Raw genomic sequence first — 20,497 nt, 5'->3', positions numbered from 1 at the left:
GGTCCAGGACTTTTATTTTTGGGAAGATTTTTGATAACTGTTTCAATTTCATTAGCTGTGATGGGCCTGTTCATGTTATCCACTTCCTCTTGACTTAGTTTTGGAAGTTGGTAGGTATCTAGGAAATCATTCATTTCTTCCAGGTTCTCTAACTTGGTGGCATATAGTTGTTCATAGAAGCCTCGCACGATATGTTGAATTTCTGCGGTGTCTGTTGTGATATTTCCTCTTTCATTTACTATCCGATTTATTTGGGTCTTCTCCCTTTTTTGTTTTGTGAGTCTGGCTAAAGGTTTGTCGATTTTGTTTACTCTTTCGAAGAACCAACATTTACTTTCATTGATCTTTTGTATGGTTTTCCTATTCTCAATGTTATTTATTTCTGCCCTAACTTCAGTAATTTCTGTCCTTCTGGTTGCTTTAGGGTTCCTTTGTTGTTCTTCTTCTAGGTCTTTAAGATGTGCAATCAGGCTGTTTATTTGTGCCTTTTCTTGTTTCCTAATGTGTGCTTGTATAGCTATGAACTTCCCTCTTAGGACTGCTTTAGCTGTGTCCCAAATATTTTGATAGCTTGTGTCTTCATTTTCATTGAACTCTCGAAACATTTTGATTTCTTCCTTGATTTCCTCTTTGACCCAGAAGTTGTTAAGAAGTGTACTGTTGAGCTTCCACATTTTGGTACTGTTACTAATCTTTTGTTGATTGTTAAGTGTTAGTTTAATTCCACTGTGGTCTGAGAAGATGCTTGGGATGATTTCAGTGCTCTTGAATAGGCTGATGCTGTCTTTGTGGCCTAACATATGGTCTATTCTTGAGAATGATCCATGTGGATTTGAGTAAAATGTGTATTCCAGTTTCTTGGGATGAATGACTCTGAAAATGTCCAATAGTTCTAGTTTATCTATCTCTTCATTTAGCTTCCTTATGTCTTTACTGATTTTCTTCCTGGATGATCTGTCAAGTTGAGAGAGTGGGGTGTTGAAGTCCCCTACTATGATTGTGTTACTGTTAATATATTGCTGTAGCTCTTTCAGTAGAAGTTTGATGTATTTAGATGGCTTCTCATTGGGTGCATAGATATTAATAATTGTTAAGTCCTCTTGATTGACTGATCCTCTGAGCATTAAGTAGTGTCCATTCCTATCTTTTTTAATCTTATCTATTTTAAAGTCTATCATGTCAGATATGAGAATAGCTGTTCCTGCCCTTTTTTGTGGGCCATTGGCTTGAATGATAGTTTTCCATCCTTTCACTTTAAGTCTGTGTTTGTCTTGTTGAGTTAGGTGAGTTTCCTGTAGACAACATATTGTTGGGTTGTGTTTTCTGATCCATCTTCCTACTCTGTGTCTTTTAATAGGTGAATTCAGGCCATTCACATTTATTGATATCAAAGATTGAAGATATTTTAACGCCATTCTTGTAGAGTTTTAGAGTGTTTTGATATATGTTCTATTTGTGGTGGTCTGGTTGTTTATAGGAAACCTTTCAGAACTTCTTTCAAGGCAGGCTTGGTGATGGTTGCTTCCTTCAACTGTTGCTTGTCTGAGAAGGTTTTGATGCTTCCATCTAGTCTGAATGACAATCTAGCAGGATATAGTATTTTTGGCTGAAAGCCTTTCTCATTGAGCACTCGGTAGATATCTTGCCATTCTCTTCTGGCCTGTAGTGTTTGTATGGAGAAGTCTGCTGCTAATCTTATGGGTTTTCCTTTGTAGGTGACTCTTTGTTTTTCTCTTGCAGCCTTGAGGATCCTTTCTTTATCCTTATTCCTTTCCAATCTAAGTATGACATGTCTTGGTGTCTTTAGGTCTGGGTTAATTCTGTTTGGGACTCTCTGGGCTTCTTGAATCTTTATGTCTTTGGTGTTGTCTAGACTAGAGAAATTTTCAGCTATTATGGCCTGGAGAACGCTTTCTTCCTCCCCTTCTCTTTCTTCCTCTGGTAAGCCAATAATGCGTATATTGTTTCTTTTGAAGTCATCCCATAGGACTCTGTTGTTGTTTTCAGCATCTCTTAATCTCTTTTTGAGATCTCTTACTTCTTTTTTAGTTGTCTCTAATTCATCCTTGATTTTGCTAATTCTGTCTTCAGCCTCATTGATTCTATTCTCTCTGCCCTCTACTGCTTTCTGGAGTTCATCTATTTTGTTGCCCTGCTCTGATACTGTTTTAGCTTGTTCAGCTAGTTGCCTTCTTAGCTCAGCAATTTCAGCTTTCAGCTCTCTAATAACCATGAGGTTATTAGAATTTTCTTCCATATTCTCATTAGTTGTTCCTGCAGTTCTGATTACAATTTTTTCAAATTCTTTACTCACTCCTGTTATTATTTCCTTAGCTAATGTTTGGATGTTGAACTCGTTGTTTTGTGCTTCGCCCTCTGGAGGACTTTTAGCTGGACTCTTGTCCTGGTTCGAGTCTCCATTATTTTTTCTTGTTGTTTTAACCATTTTATATAAGTTAACAGTTTTTTCAATCCCTGAGTTGGAGTTCAATGGTGTAAAAGCCTTTTTTTTTTTTTTTTCCCCTGTAGGCTATGGTAGCCTGAGGGCTTTTAAACTATCAGTAGGCTTCTTGGCTTAATCACTGACTCCTGACCAAGAGATAAAGCAGGGTGTGGCAGAGATAATCCAGTGGTTATGCAAAGAGACTTTCAAAGCCCCTCAGCTATGCCACCGAGGTATAGGTCTTCTCCTGAGTTTCCCGGTTAGATCTCTGTACCCTGGTGTCCCTCCCTGTTGCTGCTCCAGATTCTGAGGGTAGTAGCAATGAGACTCAGAGTTGCACTTGGTGAGTCTCTGGGGAGTCCTTTCCTCCCTTGTTGGTGGAGCAGACTGGAGGTGGTGTCTCCACTGACAAACTGTCAAACTGTTAGCAGTCACTTAATCTCTCCTTAGGCCCCTCTCTCCTCTCTGTCTCCAGCCACGCATGTTTGTACTCACGGGTGATTTACTGGGTTTCTGTGGTCATTCTAGTCCTGTCTTGTTTCGGTCCGGGTGGTCTCCTTTGGTATTCCTAGTTGATCCAGAGCATCAGACTCTCATGCCTGAGGTTCCTGCCTTGATCCCCAGCCCTGCATGTATCAGAGTAGTGCTTTGGCTTCTCTCCTCTTTGCTTGCTTTCTTAAATAAATCGTTAAAAAGGTTTTATGGGCCAGTATTATAACTCACTGGAATAGTGTGTTTACATTGTCATGGACATTAGTCAGGTTTGAGCCTGAGCCCCACCTCGCTGAAAGAAGCGTTGGTACTTTGGTATCTCTGCCTTTGTCTTTCTGCCTGAAAAACTGTCTTGGAGTGTTGAAATCCAGTTCTAGGCAAAAAACAAAATGTCAAGTTGTTGTTCTGTTTTAATATTAGTTTGCTTTCTTACCAGGTACCAATGATGGAAGCACTGAAGCTGCCATAACTTTACTTACAATGGGAGATCTAGTATTACAGTCAGAAATCGATACAGATCAGGGTGATGGTAAGAATGAAAAATGAATTTTACTGATATTGACAATATTCAACACTTAAGAAATTATACCTACACTTGGATAATAAGTGAATTTTTGCCACTGTTGCATTTTAAGTTGGCTACTACTTTTTTTCTAGGAAAGTTATGAATTTGTGTGCATAGACCTTTTCTTAGCTTCTTTTGGCATAGCAACCACTATTCAAGATAATGCACTTGATTTTTAAAAATATATTAAGAAATTTTTATTTTTAAAATGGAAATATTGATAATATCCACCACCAGACTCCATATCCCACCCCTCCCTAAATATTATTGTTTTTATGTCAGCGTATTTCTCAGCTCTGGCTTATGGTGATTCTTAGGATTGAACCTGGGACCTCAGAGCCTTAGGCATGAAAGTCATTTGTATATATGTTATCTCCCTACTGGCACTTGATTTTTTAAATAGTTTCTGTTCATAAAATAATCTAGTGAATTTGAATTATCTACCTTCATCATAAACATCATTGGTTAACTAAATTCATTAAAAACTAATTATATTTGCCTCTTTACAGAGGAGCTACTGCTTTGAACCAGCTTCACAACTACATGATAGTTAAGTTATTAATGAGTAAAAGCAATCATCAGGATAATTTAGTTTATATTGCTAAGATAATTTAGCCTGAGCCGAAAGCTATTATAAACTCCAATTTTAAATATTTTAGGCTGATCTTATTTAAAAAAGCTGTGGTCTTTAGTTTAGGTTTTTTTTTTTAAAGTGTGAGCAGGGATTTATTAATTTTTTTTTGTCTCCAGGGTTATTGCTGGGACTCAGTGCCAGCACTGCAAATCCACCGCTCCTGGTGGGCATTTTTCATTTTTATTAGATAAGATAGAGAGAACTTGAGAAGGGAAGGGAAGATAGAGAGGAGAGAGACAGGCACCTGCAGACCTGCTTTACCATTTGTAAAGTGACCCCCTGCAGGTGGGGAGCCAGAGGCTCAAACCGGGATCCTAGTGCTGGTTCTTGTGCTTTACCTGGTACGCTAACTGAATAATTATGTAAATTATATTCCTATTAGTTTGATTGATGATGAATGACCTGTTATTTTTCATGGAGTTGATGAATTTGCTTTATTAGGATATTTATATGTATAATATATATATAATTTTTAATTTTCTATCTTTTCTGTATTTTTCTATTATAGGAATATGGATACTACCTGATGTTCATTCAAAGGATGAAAGCCATATTCCATTTAGTCTTGGCCATGTAGAGCACAGAATTGCTCATGAATGTCAGGAGTTGTCTTTACCTGTAAATAGTGCATCTCTTGCATCATTAGAAGAAAACCAGATTGTATTGGAGGAACAGAATATTAAAGGAGAAGTCGGTTTAATGGAGAAGTTAAGAGAAAACTCTCTGTCCACAAGGTTTATTTAATTTTTAAATTTACTTTTTTTTTTTTTTTGCCTCCAGGGTTATTGCTGGGACTCAGTGTCTGCACCATGAATCCACTGCTCCTAGAGGCCATTTTTCCCCCCTTTTGTTGCCCTTATTGTAGCCTTGTTGTTGATGTCATTCATTATTGGATAGGACAGAGAGAAATTGAGAGAGGAGGGGAAACAGAGAAGGGGAGAGAAAGCTAGACACCTGCAGACCTGCTTCGCCGCCTGTGAAGCGATTCCCCTGCAGGTGGGGAACTGGGGGCTTGAACTGGGATCCTTACACCGGTCCTTGTGCTTTGCGCCATGTGCGCTTAACCCACTTTGCTACCGCCCAATTCCCTAATTTCTTACCTTCTAAAGTAAAAGCTCTTTGCCTTTTTATTTTGATGGTTTACATATTAAAATGACTATGGTATGGTTGTCATTAAACTTTGATGCTGTTTTATACAAATTTATTTTCTGGTTTGCAATCATTTTCAGACTCTCCTTCCTTTTCTAGACTTTGAGTAATGTTACTGTCATATAACTTTTAAAAAATATTTTATTTTATTTATTTATTCCCTTTTGTTGCCCTTGTTGTCTGTCATATAATTTTAACATTGATAAACAAGTACTTTGGCACCTGAGAAGATAGCATATAATTCTATTCATGCAGGTCAGAATGTATCACTATGAAAAAGGATTCTTACATGGTTGATAAATTTCTCTCTTCCCCTCTCTGCTTTCCTAGGAATACAACTTATGAAGTGACCAATAATTTAACAAAGAGAAGTAGATTTGATGCTCAGGAAGTTCCTAGTCTGTTTGTAGCCCAAGAAGAAGAAATCCACAGTGGTACATCTTTTATTATTTACTTGTAAATTATAATATTATATTAATATAAGAAATTGTGTTGGCATATCAAGTGGAATATTTAGTTAAAACTATTATTATTGGGACTGTAGAGATTGTTCATCTGGTGCCTATTTTGCCATGTGTGTGATCCAAGTGTGAGTCCTGAATTTACCACATACAAGTATTATGGTGCTGGGAAAAGTTTGATGCTGTGTTATCCTCTCTGTCATAAATATAAATTGAGGTTTTCAGCCCAATTACAAGCTGAATCAAAAGAAAGTAAAAAAAAAAAAAAAGATCCAATTGTTTACCATACTGACAGTGCAAATATAAATTTAGTCTAAATGTACAGACTCTCAAGCAGTGTATTAACATGTCTGTGCAAATATATTTTACTGCCTGAGTTTCTTATGTTTTCATGCTGATCCATTGATTCCATTGCACCGATACACTTTGTTTATACACTCATTTATCGATGCATATTTGTGTGAATAAGTTTGGCTATTATAAATAATAATATTCATGTTGAAGATTTTGCTTGGATATGTTTTAATCATCCTACAGTATTTATACCTATAAGTGCTGGGTCATATGATAGTTAAAATTAAAAAAAATGTATTGCATCAAGCAATAAGTAATGAATTTAAGTATATTACAGGCATTGCACATTGAAAGGCCATTCCAGCGTGCCCCCAGGAGGTGGTGCAGTAGGTAAAATATTGGGCTCTAAAGCAGGAGGATCTGAGTTCAGTCTGTGACATTGCATGTGCCAGAGTGATGCTGTGGTTCTCCTTCAAACAAATGTGCAAGCAAATTTAAGAGAAATTTGGAGGAGCCAGTATTTAGTGAATGTTTCTAATACTGTGATTTTAGCTAAACTATTTGGAACTATATCTTTATTATTATCATTATTATTTTTAATTTAAGAAACCCAGGAAAATGCATTTAAAACAAACTTAGATGATAAAATCCTTGGATTAGATACAGTAGGAGATAACAAGGAACAGCACCAACTGACATCTATGCACAACATTGAAGAAGCCAGTAGTTCACAAGCATCAAACCTAACTGAAAGGTAAAAGAAGAAAGACTTTCTGGGATTTGGTCAATACTCTGTTTCAATTAAAGTCGTAACCTGTAGTTGTAGGAATTTGATTGAAATGGTTTTTTGTTGCATTAAATATATTTTTAAAAGTTTGAAAACCATTTAATTTGAATATCTTTGATATATCTGTTATTAGTTCTCAACATTATTCTGTAGCTCTCTGCTTGATTTCAAATACATGATAAGGCTGTAATACATGTTGATTTCTCTTCAGAAATGAAGGTCAAATAGAAGGACCTCAAGAGGTTCAGATATTTTCAGTCGATCCAATTATTCTTCCCAGTACATTTAGTTCAGCTCGGAACCTTGGTGAGAATATTGTGGAAGAGCCCCTGAACAAGAACTCAAGTGAAGATAGTCTGCTTAAACTTCCTATACCAAAGGTAAAAGAATATAAAATACAATGGGGTAGTTAGGTCTTTATACCATGTTATTTAAAAAAATTATGCTTGGTGTTCGGCAGTAGTGCACTGAGCTGTACCCATAAAGTGCAAGGACCTATGCAAGGATCTTGGTTCAAGTCCCCAGCTCCCCACCTGCAGGGGGCTTGCTTGACAAGCAGTGAAACAGATCTGCAGGTGTCTTATCTTTCTCCCTCTCCCCTCCCTTACCTCCCCTCCCCTCTCAAGTTCTCTTTGTTCTATCCAATAAAAGGAAAAAAAAAAAGAAAAAAAAGGCCACCAGAAGAAGTGGATTCATAGTGCCAGCACCGAGCCCCAGTGATAACCCTGGAGCCAAAAAATAAATAAGTAAATAAAAAGTTATGCTTACATACAGTAAATTCATCCTTTTGAGTGTGCAGTTCTACAGATTTTGATGACACCTGCTTCTCTGCTAGTGAAGTTTCCCTCTTTCAGGAGGAGAACAGGGACTCAAATGTGTCTTCTTGTTCATTGTAACGTATGCGCTAATTTGGGTGCACCACCATCTGACCTCCTCCAAATCAGTTATTGATGTTCTTGGTTGCGAAGTGAATATTCTGAGATGTTTAAGCAGTGTTAAGTGTTAGTCAGAACTGCATTTTAAATGTCTTTTTAATTTTTAATTTTATATATTGTATAGAGACAAAGAAATTGAGAGGGAAGGGGGAGATAGAAAAGGAGAAAAAGGGAGTTGGACGGTAGCACAGCGGGTTAAGTGCAGGTGGGCAAAAGCGCAAGGACAGGAGTTAGAAACCCTGTTGGAGCCCCCGACTTCCCACCTGCAGGGGAGTCGCTTCACAAGTGGTGAAACAGGTCTGCAGGTGTCTACCTCTCCCCCTCTCTGTCTTCCCCTCCTCTCTCTATTTCTCTCTGTCCTATCCAACAACAACTACAACAATAAAAAAACAACGAAATGGAGATAAAAGGGAGTCGGGCGGTAGCGCAGCGGGTTAAGTGCACACGGCACAAAGTGCAACGACTGCTGTAACAATCTGGGTTTGAGCCCCTGGCTCCCATCTGTAAGGGAGTTCCTTCACAGGCTGTGAAGCAGGTCTGCAGGAATCTGTCTTTATCTCCCCCTCTCTGTCTTCTCTTCCTCTCTACATTTCTCTCTGTCCTGTATGACAGCGACAACATCAATAACAACAACAATAATAATTACAACAACAATGCAAAACAAGGGCAACAAAAGGGAAAATAAATATAAAAAATTAAAAAAAAATCAAAACAAAAAAGAAAAGAAAAGAAAGACATCTGCAGTACTGCTTCACTACTTATAAAGCTTCCTTCTTGCAGATGGAAACTGGAGACTTGAAACCAGGTCTTTTCACATGGTAACGCATATTTAAGCAGGAACACCATTGCCTGGATACCATATTTGCATTAAAAACAGTACTGGGGCTAGGAATGTAGCTCATGATAGAGCACAAGCTTCACACACATGAGATTCTGGATTCAAAACCTGATACCACGTGCACAAATTAATTTAATAAATACACTATTTGCAGCTTTACACATTGTAAAAAAAAAAAGCTTGAAGGAAGCCATACTACAGATATTGAGACCAGTTTACCTCCATTTAAATGTCACCTACTAATAACTACAGTGACTGTATTGAGGATAGGAAGATGACTTGAGGGAGTTTAGAGTTCCCTTTCCTATTCTTTGAAACATCATAGTAGAATACACATGGGGCCAGGCAGTGGTGTACCTCACTGAGCACACATGCTCAATATGCAATGTGCCAAGGACCTAATTCAAGCCTCTGGTTCCCACTTGCAGAGGGAAAGCTTCATGAGTGGTGAATCAGTGCTGTTAGTCTTTGCCTCTCTCTACCTCCCTGTCCTCTCTCAATTTCTCTGTTTTTATCCACTAAATAAAATATTTCAAAAAATAGAATATATAATTAGTGTCTGGAGGAATATCACAAGCTTTGCACAATTGAGATCCTAGGTTTGATCTCCTGTGGTTTCATAAAAATAAATCTTAAAAAATATACATAACTAATCAAAATTTGTGTATGTATTTATTTAAAGTTTATTGATATAGCTAAAAGTTTTAAAACTACTGAAAATTGGCTGAGATCGAAACTTGAAAAATAAGTTCTTTTAAAGTAGTAACTATCAAATTCAGTGCTTAATTTGAAATTAATATTTATTCATCTTTGCCATTTCATTTTAATTCTTTATGGCAGGGTATACCAACTAGTATTCCAGATGTCCAAAAAGAAGATGTAATCAATTCTCAAGACTTAGCAGGTACAGTAATCTACCTCATTTACGTTTCATAGAACCTGATAATGTAAAACCCCACATTTGGCTTTGTAAAAAGAAATCAAAATTTTCAGTCTGTGATGGTTTTAAATAAAAAAAAAAGCCTTTTGTCTCTTGGTTTTTCATTTATTTATTCATATTTTTTTCCTATAGTGAGTCATTTTTACCTTCTATGAAATTACTTTTTTGGGGGATGGTATATTTGTTCTTTACTTTTGGTGATAAGTTGTCATGAAAATTTTTAGACATGGAAGGTATTGATAGTTTTCTGTTGTTCCTTGATTAAAATTTTCATTATTAACTTTCAATCTTTTGTAATGAATGTAGTTGCTAATGTAGATGAAGCTGATGAAGATGAACACACATTTATTTTAACTCTGGTGGAAATCCCAGCTGATGCAGTAGAATTCACAGACAGCACTACACAGTTAATGCCAAATACCTTACTGCCAGCACCTATATTGGTCAAATCAGTGAATGCAGAAGAAAGGGCTAACATGAGGTAATGAAAACTCTTCTCTGCTAAGAGAAAAGGTTGTTATCTGATGATATAAATGTCATTTATATATATAGTATGATTCTTTTGTATGAAATGTGTTTGATATTTTAAATGTTAAAATTTAGCAATCCAGTTTTTAAAGGTCACTTTTAAATTTTAAATGAATATACATATAAATACTCAAATACATATTGTAATAATAATACTGAGAGGTACCATTCTGTATATTTTTGATAATTTTATTTTAATTTTTAAAAAAATATATATTTAAATTATTCATTTTTTATTATTGGATAGAGACAGAGAAATTGAGAGGGCAGTGAGAGAGAGAGGGAAAGAAACAGAAAGACACCATTAGCCCTACTTAACCACGCGTGAATCTGCAGATGGAGACCAGGACCTTGAACTTTGGTCCTTGCGTCATGTAACATGCATGCTTAACTAGGTGTGCCACTGTCTGGTTCTTACTTTAATTCTTTACTAGAGACAAATTAGGTTTCATTTTAATGATCCAATGATATGGTTGTCTACTAGTAGCATTAGAAATTGAATTTTTTTAAAAAAAGATTTTATTTATTAATGGGAAAACCATAAATATGGTTGTCTACTAGTAGCATTAGAAATTGAATTTTTTTTTAAAAAAGATTTTATTTATTAATGGGAAAGATGGGAGGAGGAGAGAGAGACAGAACCAGACATCACTCTGGTACATGTGCTGCTGGGGACTGAGCTTAGGACCTCATGCTTAAGAGTTCAATGCTTTAATCACTGCACCACCTCCTGGACCACTTGAATCCTTTTTTCTTATTAGGAAGTGACATTTTAGATTAAAAATTTACATTTACATTATGAAATATGTATGCAGCTAAAGTTGCAAGTCATTTACTAGATCTCAAAACTAACATTTTTGTGGCCATGACTGTTTGTGTCTCTGTGTGTGTCTCTGTGTCTTAGTTATTTTGAAGTTTTGGTGCAGTTTTTAACCATTTAGTTACCATGTTTGCATTTTCTTTGCAGATTGAATTTTCCAGTCACCTCATTTAGTCAGGATGCCTTATGTTTATCTAGTTATGAAAAAGGTGATTCTGAGCAACCTCCTGCTAATGTGGATGTTATATCTAGGAAGAGGATTCACAGTGAGCTTGATGAAAGAGAAAGTGACCCTGCTTCTCCTGCCAAAAAGCGTTCGCTCATTTCAAGTGATGCTTATCAGACATATACCTCTGAGGTAAATTAGGATCATTAAGGAAATGAAATGGTCATATCACCACACATCTATTTCTGCTTTTTTTAAAATTTTTTTTTACTTTTTAAAAAGTATTCCCTTTTGTTGCCCTTGTTGTTTTGTTGTTGTAGTTATTATTGCTGCTGTTATTGATGTCATCATTGTTGGATAGAACGGAGAGAAATGGAGAGAGGAGGGGAAGACAAAGAAGGGGTGAGAAAGATAGACACCTGCAGACCTGCTTCACCGTCTGTGAAGTGACTCCCCTGCAGTGGGGAGCCGGGGGCTCGAACCAGGATCCTTGCACTGGTCCCTGTGCTTTGCGCCCCCCCCGCACTTAACACACCGCGCTACCGCCCAACTCTCCTGTTTCTGCTTTTTCAAGATTCTTTATATAAAAATAATCCAATACTTCTCAATATAAATAATTCAGCTAAGATTATTTTTGGGTTGTCATTTTCTACCAGTTCTAGATAAAAATGGGACATTCATCATGAAAATCACTTGCTCCTCTATTTAGACTAAAAATAAGATTAAAAACGTATAGATCTGGGGTCTTGATTGTACTGTTTAACTGCTGTGGTACCCTAAGCAAGATACATAAATGAGTTACTAGTGTATTACTGGTAATAGTAATATCACCACCAACATTATGATGCTTAATTTTCATTGCTGTTAACATGCTATGTTGTTGGACTTAACTTTCTTCTCTTGTGTCCTGTTGTACTAGTCTCTGCCTCACTGCCTGTCCATGTTGGCTATCATTCAGTTTCTTCAGTATTATACATTATTCCTTCATGTTGCATGGCATTTCATTTGGTGTCCTTTCTTTATGAAGCATTTCCTGCTGGTCATCACTACCTCAGATAAGCCTCAGAATAATGTAGAGGTCTGTTCACCAGCCACTGCGTAGTAGATTTTCTTACACCCCCTTGCTTTTTGTTTCTAGTGCTTATCTTAATGTATTATATGCTGTACAACTATATACTACAGGAATAGTTTAGTTTAGAATCTATATTTGTAAATGCAACACTGCCAGGGTGATTACAGGCAATGAAAAAAAGAAAGTTTCTGTGAAATGACTATTTTTTACTTGTTCTAGTTTCAGATTTAGAGGAACTCTATATCTGTGATCTCAGCAGCAAATATCTTTTCCACTTTTTTAATTTTAATTTTATTTTTTATTATCTTTATTATTGAGTAGAGACAGCCAGAGATCAAGAAGGTAGGGGGATATAGAGGGGGAGAGAGACAGACACCTGCAACACTGCTTCACCACTCGCAAAGCTTTCCCCCCTGTAGGTGGGGTTGAGGGCTCGCATCCATGTCCTTGTGCATTGTAACGTGTGCTCAACCAGGTGTGCCATCATCTGACCCCTCCCCCCACTTTTTTTTTTTTTCTTTCAAACCAGAGCACTACCTAGCTCTGGCTTATGGTAAGTAGTGCAGTGCTTTGAACCTGGGACTTTGGAGCCTCAGGTATGTGAGTCTTTGCATAACCATTATGCTGTCTCTCTGTCTCTCTTTCCCACTTTAAAAAAACAGCTTTGTTACAGTGATTTATTTATTTATTAATTTTAAAGATTTTTATTTTTATTTATGAGAAAGATAGGAGGAGAGAGAAAGAACCGGACATCACTCTGGCACATGTGCTGCTGGGGATCGAACTCGGGACCTCATGCTTGAGAGTCCAAAGTTTTATCACTGTGCCACCTCCCAGACCACTACAGTGATTTATTAATGGTGTACATGATTATAAGATTTTAGGGTATAGTTTCACACTGTACCTGCCACCAATGTTGTGGGCTCCCACCTTCCCAACTTTCTCATAAAGTTTTAGAGACAGTTTGGTTACTTCTGTGTGTGTGAAGGTTGTTTTTGTTTTCGTTCCAAGTTTATGTTTTTCAATTCTGGTAACTTTCTAACATGAAAACCTCCCAGAGTGGCAGAGATAGCATAATGGTTATACATAGAGATGCTCTCATACCTGAGGCTCTTGAGGCCCCAGGTTCAATCCTCTGTCCCACCATATGCCAGACTGAGAAGTACTCTTGTAAAAAAAAAAAAAAAAACAAACAAACAAACACAAAAACCTCCCTGCATGAAAAAAAAAAGAGACTAGTATAATGTGTCTGTCTACCAGTCACTTAAATTCAACAGTTTATTAGATTCTGTGTAAGTACTATTTTGTTTTCAAAAGTATATTTAAGGTATAGGAAAAGATCTCAGGGAGTCAGACAGTAGCGCAGCAGGTAAAGTGCATGTGGCAGAAAGCACAGGGACCGGCATAAGGATCACGGTTCGAGCCCCCAGCTGCCCACCTGCAGGGGAGTCGCTTCACAAGCAGTGAAGCAGGTCTGCCGGTGTCTTTCTCTTCCTCTCTCTGTCTTCCCCTCCTCTCTCCATTTCTCTCTATCCTATCTAACAATGATATCAATAACAACAATAATAACTACAACAATAATAAAACAAACAAGGGCAACAAAAAGGAAAATAAATAAATATTAAAAAAATAAAAAATGATCACAGTATGTTTCTTTTTTCTTTTTTTAATTTTGATTCATTTATTGGATAGAGACAGGGAGAAATCACTAGGGAAGGAGGGAGGAGAGAGACAGACACTTGCAGCATTACTTCATTGCTCATGTAGCTTCCCCCTATAGGTGGGGAGTGGGGTTTTTGAACCTGGGACCTCGTGCATGATAATGTGCATCCAGTTAGGCACACCATTGCCTTGCAACGCAACAGTGGTCACTACATTGGTGTGACTAAAAAACCTAAAGACGTAACTTACTTGTGATTTTTCTTTTCTAATATTTTTTCTAATATAATAATAAACACTGATATAAAAAATAAAGTTAAAATTTATAAGTTCTAGGATGCATACCATTTATTTAACATTGTGTAGAATGTTCTCTGTAGAATATTACATAGCAACACAAGGAAAACTAAGATAATGACTCTATCCAGTTCTATGTGTGTGCATAGAATTCAGTGTAGATTGTTACATTTATTAGGTTATTCCTAAGGTTTTTATTTTTCTGTTGCTTTTGTCATTAACTTATTGTGTGTATGTGTGTGTGTTTCTACAGTGCTCTTTGAATTTCCTTCACTATATGCAGTACTTTTTCAGTACAATTCAATCTCAGATGTGTTCAATTAGTGGGTTTCATAGTATTGAATAATCATTGCATTCCTGAAATAATTCTACTTGATTATGATGTAATTATCTTTTTTTGTTGTTGTTGTTGAATTATACTGACAATATTTCATTTGGTATTTTTGCATTGATGTGAGACTGGTCTTTTGGTATCATACTTTGATTCATAAAAGACACTTGCCTGCTTTCCCGCTTCTGAGATTTGAAACAGTTTAAATAATGTAAAGCCTATGAGGTATCTCATCTGGTAGCTGAGAGTGGCTGCTTTGCCTTTGCCTGCAATATACACTCAAGTCCAGTCCCCACCATGCTGCATGAAACTTTAGTGCTATAGTGTTCCCTGTTTTTTTTCTTTTTCTTACCTATTTTTTTAATTAGTGATATATAAATTACAAAATAACGGGTACAATTCCACACTGTCCCCACCATCAAAGTTCTGTGTTCCCATTCTTTCCATTGGAAGCTACAATGGTTCTCTCAGGGTCACAGATACCAGTTGACTGTTATTTCTTTTTTTGTTTGTTTGTTTGTTTTTTTATTTTTTTAATTTTTTTTTTACTGTTATTTCTATAGCTATCTATCCATCTATATTTTCCCCATTTTTTCCTTTTTTTTTTATTATTGTAGTTATTTTTGTTATTGATGTCGCTGTTGTTAGATAGGACAGAGAGAAATGGAGAGAGATGGGGAAGACAGGGAGAGAGAAAGATATATACCTACAGACTTGCTTCACCACCTGTGCAGCGACTCCTCTGCAGGTGGGGAGCCAGGGGCTCTTATGAGGATCCTTACACCGGTCCTTGCGCTTTGGTTAAGGACCAGTCCATAACCCGCTGCACTACTGCCTGGCTCCTCCCACTTTTTTCTATTGTCCTGCCTTCTCTTCTTTTTAAGTCATATCTATGTATATTACTTTTCTCAAATGTCTTTCCTTTGTCCCTCTTTCTATGTTTCATGATGGAATTGGTTTCAGAGCCCCCTAGTTATCTTCCCTGACATTTTGGGTCAAAATTCTTTTTGGCATGCAGAAGGCTTCTGTAGTTGCTTCTTGGCTGGACATGGTGTTGGCAGGTTGATCCATACCCCCATCCTGTTTTTATCTTTTTTTTTTCTTATCTAAAAATACTTTTTTAGTGAGTTAATATTGATTTATAAAATTATAAGGTAATAGGGATATAATTCTGTACTGTTCCCACCATCAGAGATCTGTATCCCCATTCTCTCCATTGGAAGCTGCAGTAGTTCTCCCAAGGTTGCAGATATGGGTTGACTATTATTTCTTTTCTTTTTTCTTTTTCTTTGATATTGTCTTTTTTATTCAGATACCAGTCTGATCACACATATCCCAGGAATCTCAAATAAGAAGTCAGATATAGCCAGATGTTAAAGATTGGCCTTCAAACATTATAGCCAACGAGGCCACGCTTGCCTATGATCTCACCCACATAAAACCACTCCCACACCTTTGTGGCCACCAAACCATTCAGCACAGCTTCCTTAACTGTGAGATGTTTGAAGCTGCTGGTTTTAGCACTATTGACTATTTTTTTCAAGCTCTAAATAGCTGTAGGGATCTGAGCAAGAGTTGGAGGAACCAGCTTAACCTTGACATACTGCCAAAATGTGGCCAATTGAGGCTTGGAGTAAGTCACAGTAGTGTTTATCAGCGTTGGGGCCTTCTCAGTGAGGTTACAGACAAACTCAGCCCTGACTGCAGAATGGAAGGTCCATTGTCCTGTACTATTATTTCTTTTTTTTTCTTTAAAATTAAAAAATATTTATTTTATTTTCCTTTTTGTTGCTCTTGTGGTTTTTTATTGTTGTTGTGGTTATTATTGTTGTTATTTCTATCATTGTTGCTGGATAGGACAGAGAAATAGAGAGAGGAGGGGGAAGACAGGAGGGGAGAGAAAGACAGACATCTGCAGATCTGCTTCACCCCTGCCAGGGGTTTGAACTGGGATCCTTAAGCTGGTCTTTGTGCTTCGTTTCACATGCGCTTAACCTGTTGCGCTACTGCCTGACTCCCTGGACTATTATTTCTATCTTTTTTTCCTCTTCTCTCTCTGGGTCCTGATGGAGTTGGAGTTTCCCTATCATTTTCTCCTAAAATTCTTTTTTGGAGTGCAGAAGGTGGGAATTATGGCTTCTATAGTTGCTTTTCCGCTGGACATGGGCTTTGACAGGTCCCCAGCGTGTTTTTATATTCTTTTGTGGGGTAGGGCTCTGGAAAGGTGAGATTCCAGGACACAATGTAGAGGTCGTTTGCCTAGGGAAGTAAGGGTGAAATGATAGCATCTGCAACTTGGTGGCTGAAAGGTGACAAAATATAAAGCAGAACAAAATGATTAGTGAACAGGAACCAAATGATTAGTGAACAGGAACCCAAAAGTAGGAGTAGAGCAGATGAGAATAGGAATCTTAAGGTGGAAGGAATTGAGGAAGTCTTATTTTAGGTATGTCCTAGGTGCCTGAGATTTTTGTAGTTTTTTTTTAAATGTTTATTCCCTCTTTTTGCCCTTGTTGTTTTATTGTTGTAGTTATTATTATTGTCTGTCTTCGTTGTTGGATAGGACAGAGAGAAATGGAGAGAGGAAGGGAAGACAGAGGGGGGAGAGAAAGATAGACACCTGCAGACCTGCTTCACCACCTGTGAAGTGACTCCCTTGCAGGTGGGGAGCTGGGGGCTCGAACTGGGATTCTTACGCCGGTCCTGGTCTTTGCACTTTGTGTCACATGCGCTTAACTCGCTGCACTACCACCTGACTCCCCAGTTTTTGTAGTTTTTGCTTTAGTTTGAAAGCTAACATGGAGGTAACAAAAATATTGTCAGGGAAGAGGGTATCAGAGTTTAGAATAGGGCTAGAAAGTTGGATTAGGGCAGAGAATAGCATCCATTCCTGAAAAAAAAATTCTATGAATAAAAGTTAACTTTAACCCCATTAGCCTGACCTAGGTCACCTATATCTATTCATATTTATCACTCAATTTCTGAGTCCATGGTCACACCTTGGAACATTCTAGGCTACACTCATTTCAGTGCCAGTCTTCCTTGAGTGGCAGAGTAGGATGACCCAGTCTCTTTTCAGAGAGTGGGGCAGTCACTACCATTACAACTTTATAGGGAGTGGTCCACGAGAGGGCTTATGATGATGTTCCTTTTGGAAGTAAGAGGGATCTACTAGAGGTATAGGCCAATCATACCTGTGTGGGATTCCATAACTGGGACCCTAGATGATGGAGTGGTCTCGTATTGATCAAAAAGGCCATCATGAAGTGAGTCAGTCTCTTGCCTTCATTCAGCTTTTGTAGTCCTTTCTTTATCTGATGAGCTTAGACTTTCTCCCAGTTGCTAAGTGGAAACTTAAGTGGATACTTGTATCCAAACCAGTATTAGGTGTATGTTATCTACATTCTTCTGGTCTTTCTACTATATTGCCAAGCCTATTAGGTCTAGGTGGAATTGGCTAGAGTTTATAATGCCTTTTTTAGTCCCTTCTACTAGGATCCCAGGCTTTACTTAGAAGACTTAATCATGGGGGCTAATTAAGCACTTTTACTTAGAGTTATATAATTGCCCCATGCTTATTGATACATGTACACCTGTTTCTCTTTGTAACTGAAAAAGTTTATCTGGAGAGGTAAAGCTTTAGTAATGTTAAAAACAAAACAATAACTGTCATTTTCATAAATGTTGGTAGTGTTCTCATAGACCAGTAATCCTTTAGTTTGCTAGGAGATGCATGCTTTTTTTTTTTACTTACAATTTGTTTTGTTTCCTTCTTTTTAAATTTTACTTGATAAATGGATTTCTAATTTTTGTAAATTTTCTTAAAACAGGTGTGTTCAAAGGAATCAGTAAATGCTATTGAAATGACAGGTAAAGTTTTTGTTGTCATTGTATTTTGTTGAGAAGTCCAGTTTTTATGCACCATACATAAACTGGAGAGCCATGCAGAGTCTTGTTCACTTTTCTTTAGCAGTCATGCTTGATTATTAGATTTTCATCTCTGCTAAAATTTGGATCTGGTAGTTTGCTAAATTGATACTCCTTTTATTCTATAATAAACTAAAAAAAAAAAAAAACCAAAATACAGCTATATTATTTCCTGTGAAAATTGCAAAACTGGTGGTCCGGGAGGTGGCACAGTGATAAAGCTTTGGACTCTCAAGCATGAGGTCCTGAGTTCGATCCCTAGCAGCACAGCACATGTGCCATAGTGATGTCTGCTTCTTTCTCTCTCCTCCTATCTTTCTCACTAATAAATAAAATCTTTAAAAAAAAAAGAAGAAAGATTTTTTTTTTGGTTTAAATATATCATAACTAATTTGTATTTGGATGCAAAAGCTGTTAGCATAGCATTTATATTAGTTCAGGTAAGTCCACTAACTTACAGTTGAGCTTACTCTTACGTAGGCAGGTTTATGTTTGAATATTGCAGTCTTTTTCTTCAAACATTGCAGTTCTATTGGAATTATTAATTTTAATGTATATTCTCACCATTTCTTCTCTTCTTTTTTGAAGGGGTGTCTAGCAAAGGGCAAGGTACCTTCCCTACCTCAGGAAGCACACTTGCATCTCCAGAATCTCAGAAAGAGCAAAGTGAAACATCAGCTTTTCAGAGTATAGAAACGAAATCTCTTGATGATGAAGTAATTGATACACATAGAGAAAAGAATACATTTCAGTTACTTCAGGATAAGGAAGAAAGAACATGCTCTGCTTCTAAGTCTGAACAAATGGGTAGCAAAACATCATCTTCAAAAACTCCACTAACCAGGTATCATGAAAACATACTTGTTTTTTTCTTAAGTGATCAGATCCCCTCCAACCAAATCTCTTTATTGAGGAAATGCTTATTTATAAGACTTTTGTTGTCACGAGGGTATGGTTTTACAACTCACCAAGAGAGATAATCAGTATTCTTCACCTATCTTCAGACTATAATCTCCTTCCACCATAGTCGAAAGCATCTTCAATAAATGTTGCTCTCAATGGATAATGTAACCTATACTGAACAGAAATAACATACGTAAAGACCAACTCCGATACTAAAATGTTATATATAGTGTTTTTATTTTTTATAATTTTTTTCATATTTTATTTATTCCCTTTTGTTGCCCTTGTTGTTTTATTGTTGTAGTTATTATTGTTGTTATTGATATCATTGTTGGATAGGACAGAGAGAAATGGTGAAAGGAGGGGAAGACAGAGGGGGAGAGAAAGATAGACACCTGGAGCCCTGCTTCACTGCTTGTGAAGCAACTCCCATGCAGGTGGGGAGTCGGGGGCTTGAACCGGGATCTTTATGCCGGTCCTTGTGCTTCGTTCCACGTGCGCTTAAACCGCTGTTGCTACCGCCCGACTCCCTATATAGTGTTTTATAAACATCATTCTGTAAAGGGAAGTAATTATATTAAGGGAAATACAGTCATGGCAGACACTTTGTAGGATCATTCCATATAACAGAAATGTAAATTTTTTAAAAAAATATTTTTTTCTTTATTTATTGGATTGAGACAGCCAGAAATTGAGAGGGAGAGAGACGGACACCTGCAGCCCTGCTTCACCACTCATGAAGCTCTCCCCCCTGCAGGTGGGGACCAGGGACTTGAACCAGGGTCCTTGTGCATTGTAACATGTTCACTCAACCAGGTGCTCCACCACCCGGCCCCACAAATGTAAAAATTTTAAGTGCTAAAATTTTTTTGTATATATATATATATATATACACAAATATATTGTATTAATTTTATTAGAGATACAGAGAAAAAGGACCACACAACACTGCTCAGCTCTGGCTTATGGTGGTGCTGGGGAATTTAGCCTTGAACCTAAGACAGAAAAGTTTTTTTTAAAATATATTTTTAAATATTTTAATATATTTTTAAATATTTTAATATTTATTTTTCCTTGTTTTTTATTGTTGTTATTGATGTTGTTTGTTAAGACAGAGAGAAATGGGGAGAAGAGGGGAAGATGGAGAGGGGGAGAGAAAGATAGACACCTGCAGAGGGGAAGACAGAGGGGGAGAGAAAGATAGACACCTGCAGACCTGCTTCAACACCTGTGAAGCGACTCCCCTGCAGGTGGGG

General features: G+C 37.2%; 1 protein-coding gene and 1 pseudogene across 5 annotated transcripts in view; one reads left to right on the top strand and one right to left on the bottom strand.

The window, feature by feature from the left end:
* BDP1 (B double prime 1, subunit of RNA polymerase III transcription initiation factor IIIB) overlaps positions 1-20,497 on the top strand; it is a 124,857-nt gene that overhangs the window by 92,275 nt on the left and 12,085 nt on the right. For 4 of the 5 annotated variants that reach the window (XM_060191230.1, XM_060191229.1, XM_060191228.1 and 1 more), the window contains 10 exons: positions 3,372-3,464; positions 4,643-4,868; positions 5,614-5,717; positions 6,645-6,792; positions 7,037-7,205; positions 9,439-9,502; positions 9,845-10,019; positions 11,034-11,244; positions 18,242-18,281; positions 18,927-19,182. In XM_060191230.1, the coding sequence (XP_060047213.1) occupies positions 3,372-3,464; positions 4,643-4,868; positions 5,614-5,717; positions 6,645-6,792; positions 7,037-7,205; positions 9,439-9,502; positions 9,845-10,019; positions 11,034-11,244; positions 18,242-18,281; positions 18,927-19,182 (1,486 nt within the window). Of the gene's footprint in view, positions 1-3,371; positions 3,465-4,642; positions 4,869-5,613; positions 5,718-6,644; positions 6,793-7,036; positions 7,206-9,438; positions 9,503-9,844; positions 10,020-11,033; positions 11,245-18,241; positions 18,282-18,926; positions 19,183-20,497 lie in introns of those variants that run through there. The other variant, XM_060191231.1, reaches the window with a different exon arrangement.
* LOC107522947 (ATP synthase subunit g, mitochondrial-like) lies at positions 15,482-16,173 on the bottom strand (annotated as a pseudogene).

This window comes from Erinaceus europaeus, chromosome 5, assembly GCF_950295315.1.
Source record: "Erinaceus europaeus chromosome 5, mEriEur2.1, whole genome shotgun sequence".
Lineage (NCBI taxonomy): Eukaryota > Metazoa > Chordata > Mammalia > Eulipotyphla > Erinaceidae > Erinaceus > Erinaceus europaeus.
The sequence above is the reverse complement of the archived record's forward strand: the minus strand, read 5'-3'. Positions and strand labels throughout refer to the sequence as shown.